Source organism: Mustela lutreola, chromosome 8 (assembly GCF_030435805.1).
Source record: "Mustela lutreola isolate mMusLut2 chromosome 8, mMusLut2.pri, whole genome shotgun sequence".
Classification (NCBI taxonomy): Eukaryota; Metazoa; Chordata; class Mammalia; order Carnivora; family Mustelidae; genus Mustela; species Mustela lutreola.
The window spans coordinates 11,781,045-11,796,695 of NC_081297.1; the positions used below are offsets into that span (position 1 = coordinate 11,781,045).

Consider the following 15,651-nt stretch of genomic DNA (forward strand, 5'->3'; position numbering starts at 1 on the left):
TTGGATTGTCTGGTCTGCTGTCTGGGTGGTTCAGGTCTGGCTGTCAGCCTCCGGGAACCGAGTGTGGTATCAACATTTCATATGTCTTCACTGAATCCTTCTTCCTTGGAAATGAAGCATCACCTTCAATGATGCTTCGCTTCCCCCAGCCCAGATGCCTTCTGTTCTGCCCTTTCTAGAGAATACACCCCCAGGCTTACAGCAGGTAAGGAGGGACAGTCTCAGAAGTAAGGGATTAGATAGGGAGTTTTTACTACTACTTAAACAGACTTTTAACCAACTTTGTGGTGTTTAGTCTTTCAGAAGTATCAGATGAGGCCATTTCTTCAGCCTTCTGGAGGTCTACCATTTAAATCAGGTTCTTTCTGGACTTTTCTCAATGCTGGGTTAGTGTTCAATTTCTTGGTTCTCCAAAGCCTGTTACCGTATAACTTTCCAATGCCCCCCATTTGTTTAGGTCTTTATGCTTATAAGAAATCCTTTCCTATTAGTGGAGCTTCAGGAGAACAGGGAGATTGAAACATGTGCTGAGTTGACCATCTTTAAATGGAAGTCAGTAAGGCACTCTTCCAGCACAATTAATCTCTCCTTTGTTGTAACAATATAGCTCTATAACTTCTCTTAAGTCCCCCCAAGTATTTATACATTAATTTTTTTTGACTATGTATGTAGGTTTTACTTTCTACCAAGTTCATGTCACAATAGGAAAAGAGGCATTCGGTGTAAGGTGGTAAACTACCTACTTATAGTTTGCAGAATATGCTGTATTTATTATCTATGCTCTGCCACAAAATGATGACTCCTTATGTTAAGCACTAGCTGAACAAACAGATAATTCAGCAAATAACCATTCACAACAATTCACACCTCAGCCTGGAATCCTTCTTAATGGCTCTGAAAAAGTAGAAGTTCCATATTCCTTCTTTGTCATAGCTATCTGTTCTTGTTTGTATTCGTAAGACCAGACAAAGGTCACTCGAATGTTCCATGTGCAGTATTAGGTTGCCCAGATACATAAAGTACACAAAACTCAGTGTGTGGAGTGTGCAGGGGGTCTATACTTTGGTTAAGAGCCAGGCTTTATAATGGGAGAGATATGGCTTTAGAAGTGGACTTCACTCTCTGAGAACTTGGATCTTCAGACTCCTACATAGAAAATGAGGATACCAGGTCAACCATTCCTTCCCTTGTTTGGGGATTTAAGGAGATGTGGTTGGCAAATTCATTCTGGTTCCTCTGGAGCAGAGATACATCTGGTATATGTGTTTTTGTTCCCTCCTTAGTGCTCTGTTCTTCAAACACACAAGATCTAGATTGTTACTTAAGAGTGTATATAAAAAATAAATTGATGGTCCGCAGCATTGAAACATCAAGATAGCTTTCATGCAGATGGCACTGAAGGTGAAGAAGGAAGCTCCTGGCCCCCTATCCCACCCCTACCCCCAAGCTGAAGCCAAAACAAAGGCTCTTGAAGGCCTTTGTTGGAAAACAGTACCACAAGGAGTCCATAGTCACAAAAATAAGATCTGCACACCACCTAACACTCAGATGGCTCAAGATACTGTGTCTGCGAAGATAGCCCAGAAATCTTTGAACGAGCACCCGCAGGAGAAAGAAACTTGACTGTGATGCCATCAAGTTTCCCCTAACTACCTAGCCAGCCCTGAAGAAAATATAAGTTAATGACACGCTTTTGTTCATTATGGATGTCAAGGCCAACAAGCAGCACATCAAATAAGCTCTGTTGACATTGCCATGGTCAAGGTCAATACTCTCATCAGGCCTGATAGACAGATGTACAGCTGGCTCCTGACCATGATACTTCGGGTGTTGCCAACCAAACTGGGATCATGTAAACTAAATCCAGCTGACAAAATCTAAATATAAATTTTTTCACCACAAACAAAATAATCTTCAACTTCACATCGTCATTAACTGTTTATTGACCCTTTGTACCTCCACTGGACAAGAGACCCCACCCCCCACCGGTTCCATGGCTCCGGAGAACCAGAACACCGTAACAAGCAAATGTTGGCTAAGCTCAAGTGAGAAAAAAATGTCTGATTGGATCCTATGGAATAACAGTAACAATGAAACTGAAATTTAAATTGTTAGTTTTTTGGGGGTGGGAGTGAGATAGGGAGAGCTTGGACATTTGATTTTAAGGAAAGCAGCAGGGGATGACCCTCTAAGGACTGGAAGCAAAAGCCAATGATGAGAGCAAGCTCGTGCCACTTGTCCACAAGATTCATTGTCGTTGTAGACTTTCCAGCAATGTCTTTGCTTTGATTCTCCCACCCACCCCATTCTCTCTTCCTGGAAGACACACATCCTAGACCTTTCTCATAGGAGAAACTGTTTTATCTGTCTCACTGGCATTGGTGATCTTACTGTAGCTTTCTTTTGTAGCAACATGGACGGGACTGGAAGAGATTATGCTGAGTGAAATCAGTCAAGCAGAGAGAGTCAATTATCATATGGTTTCACTTATTTGTGGAGCATGACAAATAGCATAGAGGACATGGGGAGATGGAGAGGAGAAGGGAGTTGAGGGAAATTGGAAGGGGAGGTGAACCATGAGAGACTATGGACCCTGAAAAACAATCTGAGGGGTTTGAAGGGGCGGGGGGTGGGAGGTTGGGGGAACCAGGTAGTGGGTATTGGAGAGGGCACGGATTGCATGGAGCACTGGGTGTGGTGCAAAAACAATGAATACTGTTATTCTGAAAAAAATAAATTTAAAAAAAGAAGATGATGTGGGTGAATGAATACGCACACACACATATTATATATATATCATATAAATTATTATATAATATTATAATAATTTTTATAATATTAAAATTATTATATAATATAATTTATATATTATATAAATTATATATATTATTAATATTATATTATATTATCATATTATTATTATATAATATATATATTATATATATATAATCACTCATCAAATAAATAAATAAAATCTTAAAAAAACCCTCAGATTGTTTTTGCACTTGTAGTACATACTTGATTGTGTAAGCACCCCACTCAGTGCTCCATGCAATATGTGTCTTCCATAATACCCACCACCACTGGATTGTTTTTCAGAGTCCATAATCTTTTAGCGGCGGGGGGGTGGGAGGTTGGGGGAACCAGGTAGTGGTATTATAGAGGGCACTGATTGCATGGAGCACTGGGTGTGGTGCAAAAATAATGAATACTGTTATGCTGAAAATAAATAAAAAATAAATTAAAGAAAAATGAAGAACCATCAAAAAAAAAAAAAAGTATCTCCAGACACAGCAGATTTTTCTCGCTTATATCTGGGGAAAGGCTAGGACAAAATAAAAAAAAATATTAAAAATCACAGCCAAAGACGCTCAGCAAGCTGACTGAATATTTAGCTCTTAAAAAAAAAAAAGACTTTTCAAGAGACTCTTTTTAGTTAAATCTGCAATATAGGAAATAATTCACTAGAACATCCTAAACCTTAAATTGCTTTAACATGCACTTGTAGGGGCACCTGGGTGGCTCAGTGGGTTAAAGCCTCTTCCTTCGGCTCGGGTCATGATCCCAGGGTCCTGGGATCAAGCCCCACATTGGGGGGGGGGGTCTCTGCTCAGCGGGAAGCCTGCATCTCCTCCTCACTCTTCCTGCCTCTCTGCCTATGTATGATCTCTGTCTGTCAAATAAATAAATAAAATCTTAAAAAAAATAAAATGCACTTATAGTAGTACATACTTGATTGTCTAGAAATCTATTTTTAGTATTTCATACAAAAGTAATTCAAGGAAGCCGGTCTTAAAGAGCATAAGTGAAGGAAACATGTTTTTCTTGGGGTGCACTGAAAAAATTAATACACGCATCGTTTGATTTCAGTGTACAGATAGAGCACTTTGCACAAAGATTGACTTAAGTATTCTGGTCAAGAGGCTTCAGAGTATGACTTGGATGGGTGGTTTTGTGAGTTCACAGGAGTGAAGACGGCAGGAAACACTGCAGCCTTCTCCTCCCATTCCCTGCCCACAGACAGAATAGTGGACCATGTTTCACAGAATGATGACGGTGCATGTTTTTCCTGAAACTGCAGGAAATGAAACTTCAGTACTCATATTTTTTTTTCCCTGTAGCCTCTTGAGATTCCTTTATCTACTGCAATTTTTCTCCCTCTTGAAGCTATTCTCAGACAGACGTTCCCCGTGTGGCTTTGTGTCATGTCTAGCATCTCCAAACAAACCCATTCCTCCCATGGGATGGGCCAGGCCACGGGGCTTGGGATGGGGTGGGGCCGAGCTGGAGATGAGTGTTTTTCGGTAATTCAGAATTTCCTATAGGGGCTCCTTGTTGTTCATTTGTTCTTTTTGGTAGATTTTTTTTTTTTTTTTTTTTTTGGTAGAGACAGAGACATGTAACTTAACATTTGTACACTGTTTTTTACTTCTCCAGGCTTTGCCTTTTTTTTTTTTTTTAAATTTAAAGATTTTATTTATTTATTTGACAGGCAGAGATCACAAGTAGGCAGAGAAGCAGGCAGAGAGAGAGGAAGGGACACAAGCTCCCTTCTAAGCAGAGAGCCCGATGCGGGGCTCGATCCCCGGACCCTGGAATCATGACCTGAGCTGAAGGCAGAGTCTTTAACCCACCAAGCCACGCAGGTGCCCACAGGCTTTACTTTTGTTGATTAGCAACACAGACCCTGTTTTGAAAGGAGACTTGTCCTTGAAGTCAGAGTTGGAGACCTCTTAGCAGCAAATGTTTGAGTGGGCTGTTCAGAACTTCAGTTTGCTACTTTGTAACATATGCAGTCATTGTTAGCCAAAGGCTGTCCAGAAGTTTTAACAGCTTTGTACACTGCAAGGCATTATTTATGTATAAACCCTTACTGTGAACAGACTGGGTGTTTGAAAAAGTATTAGTTGAGTGTGTTATGCAAGCTAGCAGCTACCTTCCACGTTCAGTATTTCTTATTAGGGAGTCACTTGTAATCAGATAAGGGTTCTGAGTTTAAATAATTTATCTTCTGGTTTGAGCTGGACTGCCTGGGTTTAAGCTCCGGCTCTGTCACTTACTATCCCTATGACCCAGAGTCAGTGTCAGTCTGGTCTATAAGAGAGAGTAGTAACAGATGCGATATTAATGTTGACAGCGCTGACCTGCTTGGTCAGAACTTTTTTTTTCTTTTTTAAGATATTATTTATTTATTTGACAGAGTGAGAGCAGAAGCAGAGGGAGCACAGGCAGAGTGAGAGGGACAAGCAGGCTCCCCGCTGAGCCAAGATGCAGGGCTAGATCCTAGGACCATGGGATCATGACCCAAGCCCAAGGCAGACACTTAACTGACTGAGCCACCCAGGCGCCCCAGTCATAACTTTTTCAACTTGGGAAGCCCAAGTGTTAGAACCCCACTGGATTTGAAAAATGTCCCACATAAAAAAGTTAATGCAAAGAAAAAAAGATTCCTTCAAAGTAATTTGGCATGGAAACATTTGGAAACCGGCTTCTGAAATCCCGTTTGGTGTGTCGGTGACTTTTTTTGTTTTAAAGGAAAAAGCCCCTCCGTTACTTGAGATAAGTGGGGGAAACATCAGCGCGGAGATTCTCGGGAGTAGCTGGGTCTGACTCATTCCACGCCTGCGTCCTTCCCGTCCTGACCCATGCCATAGTGTGGTTTCTTTCTAGTGGACAGGGTATTCCCCTGCCCTATGTTGGCCTACAGTGACTCATGCCAAATCAGAGTTTCACATCTAAGTGTTATGGGCATTGATTATCAAAGCTGGAACCCAGAGGCCTGGTTGCAGTGAGGATAGGCTAATTAAATACCCCTCTTTAAAGGTCAGAACTTTCCTCTAGAAAAGATTCTTCTCCATCTGGAAGCCTCTGTCTGATGTCACCAGAGATAAGAACTCTTTAAAAGGGAACATTTCCTAAAAGTACACTCAGCTTTTTTGTAACATTCATTTTAGGGATGAAATCAGCCTAAACCATAAATTGACTTGTTTACTCAAAAGAAAGAAATGCTGGCTGAGCAGGGAGTTCATCATAACCTTCATTATTTAGACAGTCTGCCCAGCTGACGAGCTATTTTACTTTGCCTCTGACTTCACAGGCTTTTAAAAGAGGACAGACGGCCACCCATGCTCATGGCCTGTTGATCAGACAGGAACTGGCCAGGAGTTTTCTCACCCACAGAAGCTAAAGGCTTTTAAAACCTTCCTTAATCAGGCCAGGCAGCCACTGCCCGTGGGTGGCAAGTGATACAAAATCTATTTATCTACCCTGGATTCGGTCCTCCTCTTGCTTTTTAAGTGAGGAGACTGAGGCTTGGGAAGTCAGTGACGTTTCCTCCAGTGCTATGTGTCATGGCTGGGCTGGTTTTGAGTCCACCTGCCCTCTGAGGCCAAGGAAACCGTATCTGTTCTACCTGGAACTTAAAGATAGAGTCAAGCCAAAGACAAAAACCAAGTCACTGACAGACATGCGTCCTGAAAATAAGGAGCTGACATCCACCACCCTTTTTCATCCCTTGAAATAACTCTTTTGTAACAATGATGTCTCCATTTTACACAGGACCGTGTGGTACTGTGAGCACTGTTGAATGGTGGAACTATAAGCCAATCCACCATTCTTTATGCTCAAAAGCTGTGCTGTGGTGCATAATGAATCTTGGAACACTGGGGGAAAAAAAAAAGCTGTGCTCTTTCTATTTCCCTGGAGAAAAGTGAGTACACCCTGGATGTGGTAGAAGTTGTATTAAGGGGTGGGAGTGGAAGGAATAGCAAAGAGATGCAATCGTGGACCGGCTCCCTCATTTCCCAGCATCCTCTGCAGGGAATATGCTAATATGCTCACGCCCTAGACGGAACTTTCTTCTCTCTCTCTACTCCTTAGAAAACTCCTCAGAGCTCATCTCAAATGTCTCCAGCTTCCCCTGAGCTTCCCAGTTATAACTAGGTATTTTTTTCCCTGATGTTATTTTCTCATACATTTTGTATTAGGGTTTATTTTTCTATGTCTGACTTCTCTTCCTAGACTATGAACAGCTTGAGGCAAAAGATTGTGCCTAATAAGTTTTATTTAAAAATTATAAACTAATTAAAAATTGTATTGTGTAAAAACAATCTTACACATAATGCTATTTGTGGGGTTGATGTTATCAAGCATCCTGCCTGCTCCTCTCTGACCCCATGTTCTCTCCACCCAGGCCTAACCGCCTTCCTGAATGGCCTTGCTTTGCTTCTAGTTTTTACCACGCTTCTATGAGTCCCCAGGCATTGTTTCTTTTGCTTGATTTTGAACTTTATAAAAACAATGTCATACTGAATGTATTCTTCAGCAATCTGTTTTGAAAATTTTGAGGATTCTTTCATATTGAGGTACCTGTAGTTTGTTCATTTTTCATTATTGGTCTGGTAATGGATAGTATTTCATTACAAGAAATTCTTGGTGCACCCGTGCAAGAACGCTTGCGGGTGCAGGATCAAGGTGGGTCCTTGTAAGTCTACACCCGCAAGAACTCCTGCGTGCCTGCAGCGAGAAACATGATATGAATGTTCATAGCAACATTGTTAAAAAATCAAAAAGACCAGAGACAACCAGCTTGTTCCTTCATGGGAGAATAGATAAAGAAATAACAGTATTTTCTTATAATTTTTGTAGGGTTTTTCTTCTACCCTCTGGAACACATATGCCTTTCCAAAGCATTCAAAATCTCTGCCACCTTTGTTCGTCCGATTAACATGATGTCATCAAAATAATGAACCGATGAGATTTTCTATGGAATTTCCAAATGGTTCAGGTCCCTGGTGACAGAAAGCAGAGGAATTAATGTAGTCCTCAGGCAAGACTGTAAAATGAATGTATCCTGTTGTCCATTCTTAAGTGAATGCAAAGTTTTTTCTGATCCTATTTTCCAATAAATATTAGGAAGGATGCATTTGCCAGATCAATAAGTGTATACCAGAATTTGTTAATCAGCTTTAATAAACATGCCACGTCTGGCCCAGCAGGTGCAGTTGGTACTTAAACTTGGTAAAGTTTGTAGTAAGTCACTCTCATCCATCGGAATCTACTCATTTTTTGTGGAGACTAGACTGGCAACATAAACGGTGTGATGAGGACCACTGTTCCTGCATTCTCTGTCTCTGAGGTTGGCACTGATCACCAGCCCCTTCATGGTTTTAGGGGATGCTAATTGGCTTTTTCTGATTCAATAGCTCTTACTCTTAAGATCAAGATACAAGTGTGAGAGTTCCAAATACTACTACGTACATTCATTCCTACCGCACACTCAGGAATCCAGGAAGTAGTCCCTGGGTGAGTCTGTGCAGTTCGTGGACCCACTGTGAGATGGACCTGGGCTCAGACTCCATTTACCACCTAAACTCAATGTGCCCCTTACTCTAACACAGACCCGGGATGGCAGGAACCAGCTCAACTTGGTCCTCTATCCAGGAGTCTTCAAAAGATGTGAAGGTATCACTTTCCTTAGTATACGATTAGCCAAGTAGATGCTCTGGGGGAGGGACCAGGGAAATCACTACTTATTGCAGTTCCCATGATGCTTCAGGATCCTTTATGGCAATGTGGCCTCTCCATCAGTTGATGAATTTTAAGTCTAAGGGCATTTCAAGTCTAGAAACAGAGCAAGAGGCCTGACTTCCATTGCGGTGACTGATCTCAGTCTTCTGCCCACCTGTTTGTAAGGTCCTTCAATTTTTTTTTTAAAAAGATTTTATTTATTCATTCGACAGAGAGAGATCACAAGTAGGCAGAGAGGCAGGCAGAGAGAGAGAGAGAGAGAGAGAGAGAGGAGGAAGCAGGCTCTCCATTGAGCAGAGAGCCCGATGTGGGACTCGATCCCAGAACCCTGAGATCATGACCTGAGCCGAAGGCAGAGGCTTAACCCACCGAGCCACCCAGGTGCCCAGGTCCTTCAATTTTATATATTGAATAACACCCATCTCGCTTGTCCTAGGACTGACATACTCTATTAACCCTCTTTATAGGCCTCTGTGGATGAAGGCCATTCCAACTCTGCTGTCTATTCGGGTCATTGCGCTCACCTCTCTTCTGAGAGTTAGATGCTGCCATCTGGGATTACCATGGCTCCAAGAAATCCCAATTCTGGAACAATATCTCCTCCCATCCACCCTGGCCCAAGGAGATAACCTCCATTGAGCTTCCCCGTAATGTCTATGCTCCTCTAAACAGCACATTCCTTATTATCTTGGGGGACAGGGAGTCCTCCATGGCCTCCCAAGGAACACTATCAGTTGGTGGTTTCCCTGTCTTAGACAGCAAATCCACAGCCGGCCTGCCTCCCTGGACCTTTTTTGGTCCCGTCCTCCACAATCTATAGGTCAGTTAGCATGACCTAGGACTTTTCCAGCCTGGTCTTTTGCTCTTGGGCCCTCAGTAACATTTTTACTCCTCCGTAACAGGAGAGTTTCTTTGTATTTGAGAATACTGTTCTGACCCACATGGTGTGGAATGATGCTAGATTTGAATAAAGTCCAGATACAGAAAATAATCTGTAGCAGTTCTAAGATGCATATGATGCTTACAAAACATCCCTGGAATTTAGGACACATGACTCAGATCTTTGGTATACTCAAAATCTGTCACTGTTAAAAACACTTTTTGGAACCTCTAGCAAGTATTAGTAGGAAGTCAAAGGTTTCTGGGATTCTGGGGCAAGAACGTGTTATCTACAGCAGAGGACATTACACTCACTTGAGAAGCAGGTTCTGATGTACTCCTGGGTCCTGGTAAAGACAGGGTCCAACAATGTGGCACCAAATGATCATGAAGCCAAAACTTTCCATCCTGAGTTGGGCATAGTCAGATCCGTCAAGCCTTAAGGTCAGAAAGACCAGCAGAAATCCTTTGTAAAATGGACAGAGCACATCTAGGATTGAAATAGAGAAAGCTGAGAGGCACATGAAGTTTCATGTCATCTACCAATTAACACTTTTTGTAAGAAATACGTTTATTATTGATCAATGTAACTCAAAAATACTTGTTCTTTCCGGGGCTGGTCCAGACGTCTCCTCAGACCACACATGTGGCGGACACTGGTGGGTGGGGGACAGGGTGAATATTTCCTGGGCCCAGCTTAAAATAAAAAGCCTCAGCCCAGTTTCTAGAGGGTTTGGTTCAGTCAGATGAGGGAACTGGAGAAGGGGCCGCTGGTGTTCAGGAGTACCACTCAGGAGTGGAGTTGAAGAGTTGTGAGGAAAAATCCTGACTAGACCGAGCTTCAAGCAGTCCACCAGGGGGGCATCTAATTTGTGAGGAGAGAAAAATGAAGAGGAAAGGGCACATGTGGATCACATGGCTTTGCTGATTGCTCAGGGGCTTTGAAGAAGCCTGACTGAAAGATTGAAGAAACGCAGGTCTGGAGAGGAGGCGTGTGGATGTCTGTAGGGGAGGGAACGCCAAGTGTGAGGCTTTCTGTGTCCCTTGTTCATGCTCTCAAAAGATCATCCACCCTAGAAGAGGCAGTAAAGTACCACGAGGATGGGATTACTTGGCCAATAGATGCCAGCTAGTTCCTGTCCTCAACATAGCAGGGTGGTGCAGTGGGCTCAGAGGAGAGACAGTGGAGAGATGCAGGCCACGTGTTAATACAATACCACGGCTGACCCAGCCACCAACACTGCTGAGTGTCTGACCTGCCATTCACAGAGACAGAGACCAGTGCTGAGCTTCCAATACACAACCAGCCTTGGACTAGGCCCCCAGTCACTGGTGGCAAGTGGTTAATCAACCTCCTTTAATCCCAGAACGGGCAATAATTCACCCTGAGATTCTTGTGTGTTTGGGGGCATGGTGTTGCCTTTCTTGCCTATAGAACTTGGGCTAGAACCACTACCCAAATCTTCGCAGGATGTCGGATCCACAGATGCAGAATTCTTTTTGACATTGTCTTGGACTACAGGGTTCGTTTATAGCCAAGAAGTGTGATGGTGGGTACAGACGTTAGGTACATGACTCTGGGTCCTACTGTATTCTGTGCCATTCAGAAGGGGTGAGCTGGAAAGGATGATGGAATGGCCTCTTGAAGGGGCAGCCAAGGTGCCAACTTGGAGTGGACCCTCTGGGAGGCGAGATTAACTATGCTTCAGGATATAAACCTTCAACCAATGGCCATTATGTGATGCTGTGTCCTCAACAGGTGGAATTACTTCTGGCCTAAGAAAAGATGCCTTGCCAGAGATGTAATGAATTCTCAGTTCCCACTTCCCTGCTGGGGTAGCCCATAGCCAAGAACTGAATAAAACATGAGTACAAAAGCCCAGTTACCTAGGCTGCCTAAAGTGGGGACCAACTCTGGTGCACACGATGCTGCAGAACTTGCTATGGGATCAGACTGAAGCCAGACTCCAGGTAAATCACATCTTCCCAGCTTCTTCCCTTGCTGTATCCTGCTTCCCTCACTCCCTTTCTCTGGAGAACACTGTCAATAAATACATGCACTTGAACCCATCTCAAGCCTTTTAAGGAACTTGTCCTGCATGATGCAACATCTCAACTGGTTTTCCTTCACTGGGCCCTTGCCATTGCAAATCATTAAATTCTCCTCAAACCACCACATTTGAGCGTACAGGGCCCTAATATACTTGCTAAGATAGTGCTCGCTTCAGCAGCACATATACTAAAATATTTGCTAAGATATTTTTTTAATGCGTTGCTGGTGAATTTTATCAAATGCTTCTATAAGATCAAACTCTTTTTATGAATTAACACAAAATTTCTTTTTTAATGTATTTAGTGGTGAAATATATGAATATTTCTAAAATTAAGCCATCTTGCTGCATTCCTGGAATAAGTTAAGTGGTCATAGTGTGCTTTTAAAATACATGCTTGGATTCATTTTGCACATATTTTGTATACAAATTAGCATCTGTGTTCAGGAGTCACATTTTCCTTCTCATTTTCTCTTTGTGTGATTTGGTAATGATGAAGTTCCACTAATTTCATAGAATATGTTGGGGAATTTTCCTGGTATTATATCCTTTTAAAGAATTGATTTATTCAACTTTTGGAATCCTTAAATAATTGGATAATTGATAAAACTTGTCTGTAAAATTTTGGGGCCTGACTTCTTTGTGGTAAGATACCTAATTATTGATTAGTTTTCTTTATGGTCCCTATGACTACACAACATATCCACTTTCAAGAAATAATTGGTAAAGGAATGAATGACCCACTTGGGCATATGTTTAAATCCTATGTTTAAAAAAGGAAGTAAGTGTATCCAGTATCAATGAATACACTGAAAAGAAAATTATGAAAAAAAATTCATTTATGACAACATCAAAAAGAATAAAATACTTAGGAATTGACCAAGGAGAGAAAATGCTTGGATACTAAACACTACAAAATATTGCTGAAAAAAGTTAAAGATACTGGTATATGGAAAGACATCCTATCTTCATGAATCAGAAGACTAAATACTTTTAAGATGTCAATACTACCCAAAACAACCTACATATTCAAAGCAATCCCTATCAAAATTCTAATGACATTTTTACAGAAATAGAAAAATCTATCCTAGACTTCATATGTAATCTCAAGAAAAGCTGAAACAGTCTTGAAAAGAAGAGCAGAGTTGGAACTGATTTCAAAATTTAAGACAAAAATACGGTAATCAGAATAGTTTGGTGTTGGCTTATAGAAAGGTATACAGGTCAATGGACTAAAATAAGAGACTTTAGAAATAAGCCCTCATCTATGGTCAAATTACTTTTGACAAGGATACCAAGTCCATTCAGTGGATGAAAGGACAGTCTTTTCAGCAAATGATATTGGGAAAACTAGATATCTATATCCAGAAGAATAAAATTGGACCTTTGTTCCATATAGAAAAATTAAAGATCAGAAAGTGAGACCTAGGCTTTTTCTTCTCTCCTCTCACGGTCTAAAGATGCCCTCGGCCACCAACCACAGCGGAAGTGGCAGCAAGTCGTCCGGACCACCACCCCCGTCGGGTTCCTCCGGGAGTGAGGGGGGGGCCGGGGCAGCTGCGCCGGCTTCCCAGCACCCCGCAACCGGCACCGGTGCTGTCCAGACCGAGGCCATGAAGCAGATCCTCGGGGTGATCGACAAGAAACTTCGGAACCTGGAGAAGAAAAAGGGCAAGCTTGATGATTACCAGGAACGAATGAACAAAGGGGAAAGGCTTAATCAAGATCAGCTGGATGCCGTATCTAAGTACCAGGAAGTCACAAATAACTTGGAGTTTGCAAAAGAATTACAGAGGAGTTTCATGGCATTAAGTCAAGATATTCAGAAAACAATAAAGAAGACGGCGCGTCGGGAGCAGCTTATGAGAGAAGAAGCAGAACAAAAACGTTTAAAAACTGTACTTGAGCTCCAGTATGTTTTGGACAAATTGGGAGATGATGAGGTGAGAACTGACCTGAAGCAAGGTTTGAATGGAGTGCCAATATTGTCTGAAGAGGAATTGTCATTGTTGGATGAATTCTACAAATTAGCAGACCCTGAACGGGACATGAGCTTAAGGTTGAATGAGCAGTATGAACATGCTTCCATTCACCTATGGGACTTGCTGGAAGGAAAGGAAAAATCTGTATGTGGAACAGCCTATAAAGCTCTAAAGGAAATTGTTGAGCGTGTTTTCCAGTCAAACTACTTTGACAGCACCCACAACCACCAGAATGGACTGTGTGAGGAAGAAGAGTCAGCTTCAGCAGGAAGCTGAAGACCAGGTAGCTGAAGCTGAACCTGAGCCAGCAGAAGAGTACACCGAACAAAGTGAAGTTGAATCAACAGAGTATGTAAATAGACAATTTATGGCAGAAACACAGTTCAGCAGTGGTGAAAAGGAGCAGGTAGATGAGTGGACAGTCGAAACAGTTGAGGTGGTAAATTCACTCCAGCAGCAACCTCAGGCTGCATCTCCTTCAGTGCCAGAGCCCCATTCTTTGACTCCAGTGGCTCAGGCAGATCCTGTTGTGAGAAGACAGTGAGTCCAGGACCTTATGGCGCAAATGCAGGGGCCCTCTAATTTCATACAGGATTCAATGCTGGATTTTGAAAACCAGACACTTGATCCTGCCATTGTATCTGCACAGCCTATGAATCCGACACAAAACATGGACATGCCCCAGCTGGTTTGCCCTCCGGTTCATTCTGAATCTAGACTTGCTCAGCCTAATCAAGTTCCGGTACAACCAGAAGCTACACAGGTTCCTTTGGTTTCATCCACAAGTGAGGGATATACAGCATCTCAACCCTTGTACCAGCCTTCTCACGCTACAGAGCAGCGACCACAAAAGGAACCAATTGACCAGATTCAGGCAACAATCTCCTTAAATACAGACCAGACTACAGCATCATCTTCCCTTCCGGCTGCTTCTCAGCCTCAGGTGTTCCAGGCTGGGACAAGCAAACCATTACATAGCAGTGGAATCAATGTAAATGCAGCTCCATTCCAATCCATGCAAACGGTGTTCAATATGAATGCCCCGGTTCCTCCTGTTAATGAACCAGAAACTTTGAAACAGCAAAATCAGTACCAGGCCAGTTACAACCAGAGCTTTTCTAGTCAGCCTCACCAAGTAGAACAAACAGACCTTCAACAAGAACAGCTTCAAACAGTGGTTGGCACCTACCATGGTTCTCAGGACCAGCCCCATCAAGTGACTGGTAACCACCAGCAACCTCCCCAGCAGAACACTGGATTTCCACGTAGCAGTCAGCCGTATTATAACAGTCGTGGTGTGTCTCGTGGTGGTTCCCGTGGTGCTAGAGGCTTGATGAATGGATATAGGGGCCCTGCCAATGGATTCAGAGGAGGATATGATGGTTACCGCCCTTCATTCTCTAACACTCCAAACAGTGGTTATACACAGTCTCAGTTCAGTGCTCCCCGGGACTACTCTGGCTATCAGCGGGATGGATATCAGCAGAATTTCAAGCGAGGCTCTGGGCAGAGTGGACCACGGGGAGCCCCACGAGGTCATGGAGGGCCCCCAAGACCCAACAGAGGGATGCCGCAAATGAACACTCAGCAAGTGAATTAATCTGATTCACAGGATTATGTTTAAACGCCAAAAACACACTGGCCAGTGTACCATAATATGTTACCAGAAGAGTTATTATCTATTTGTTCTCCCTTTCAGGAAACTTATTGTAAAGGGACTGTTTTCATCCCATAAAGACAGGACTACAATTGTCAGCTTTATATTACCTGGATATGGAAGGAAACTATTTTTATTCTGCATGTTCTGTCCTAAGCGTCATCTTGAGCCTTGCACATGATACTCAGATTCCTCACCCTTGCTTAGGAGTAAAACATAATACACTTTACAGGGTGATATCTCCATAGTTATTTGAAGTGGCTTGGAAAAAGCAAGATTGACTTTTAACATTGGACAAAATCTATAAATCAGCCCTAGAGTTATTCAGTGGTAACTGACAAAACTAAAATATTTCCCTTCGAGAAGGAGTGGAGTGTGGTTTGGCGGAACAACTGCATTTCACAGCTTTTCCAGTTAAATTGGAGCACTGAACGTTAGATGCATACCAAATTATGCATGGGCCCTTAATATAAAAGGCTGGCTACCAGCTTTGACACAGCACTATTCATCCTATGGCCAAACGACTGTGGTTAAAAACACATGTAAATTGCTT

General features: G+C 42.6%; 1 protein-coding gene across 1 annotated transcript; it reads left to right on the plus strand.

Annotated features, from left to right (window-relative positions):
- The first annotated feature begins 12,894 nt into the window (after positions 1 to 12,894).
- On the plus strand, positions 12,895 to 15,241 carry LOC131838107 (caprin-1-like). The gene is given in 2 exon segments (XM_059183811.1): positions 12,895 to 13,707; positions 13,709 to 15,241. Coding segments are annotated over 2 exon segments (2,121 nt in total). The 5' UTR covers positions 12,895 to 12,919; the 3' UTR covers positions 15,042 to 15,241.
- Positions 15,242 to 15,651: the final 410 nt, after the last annotated feature.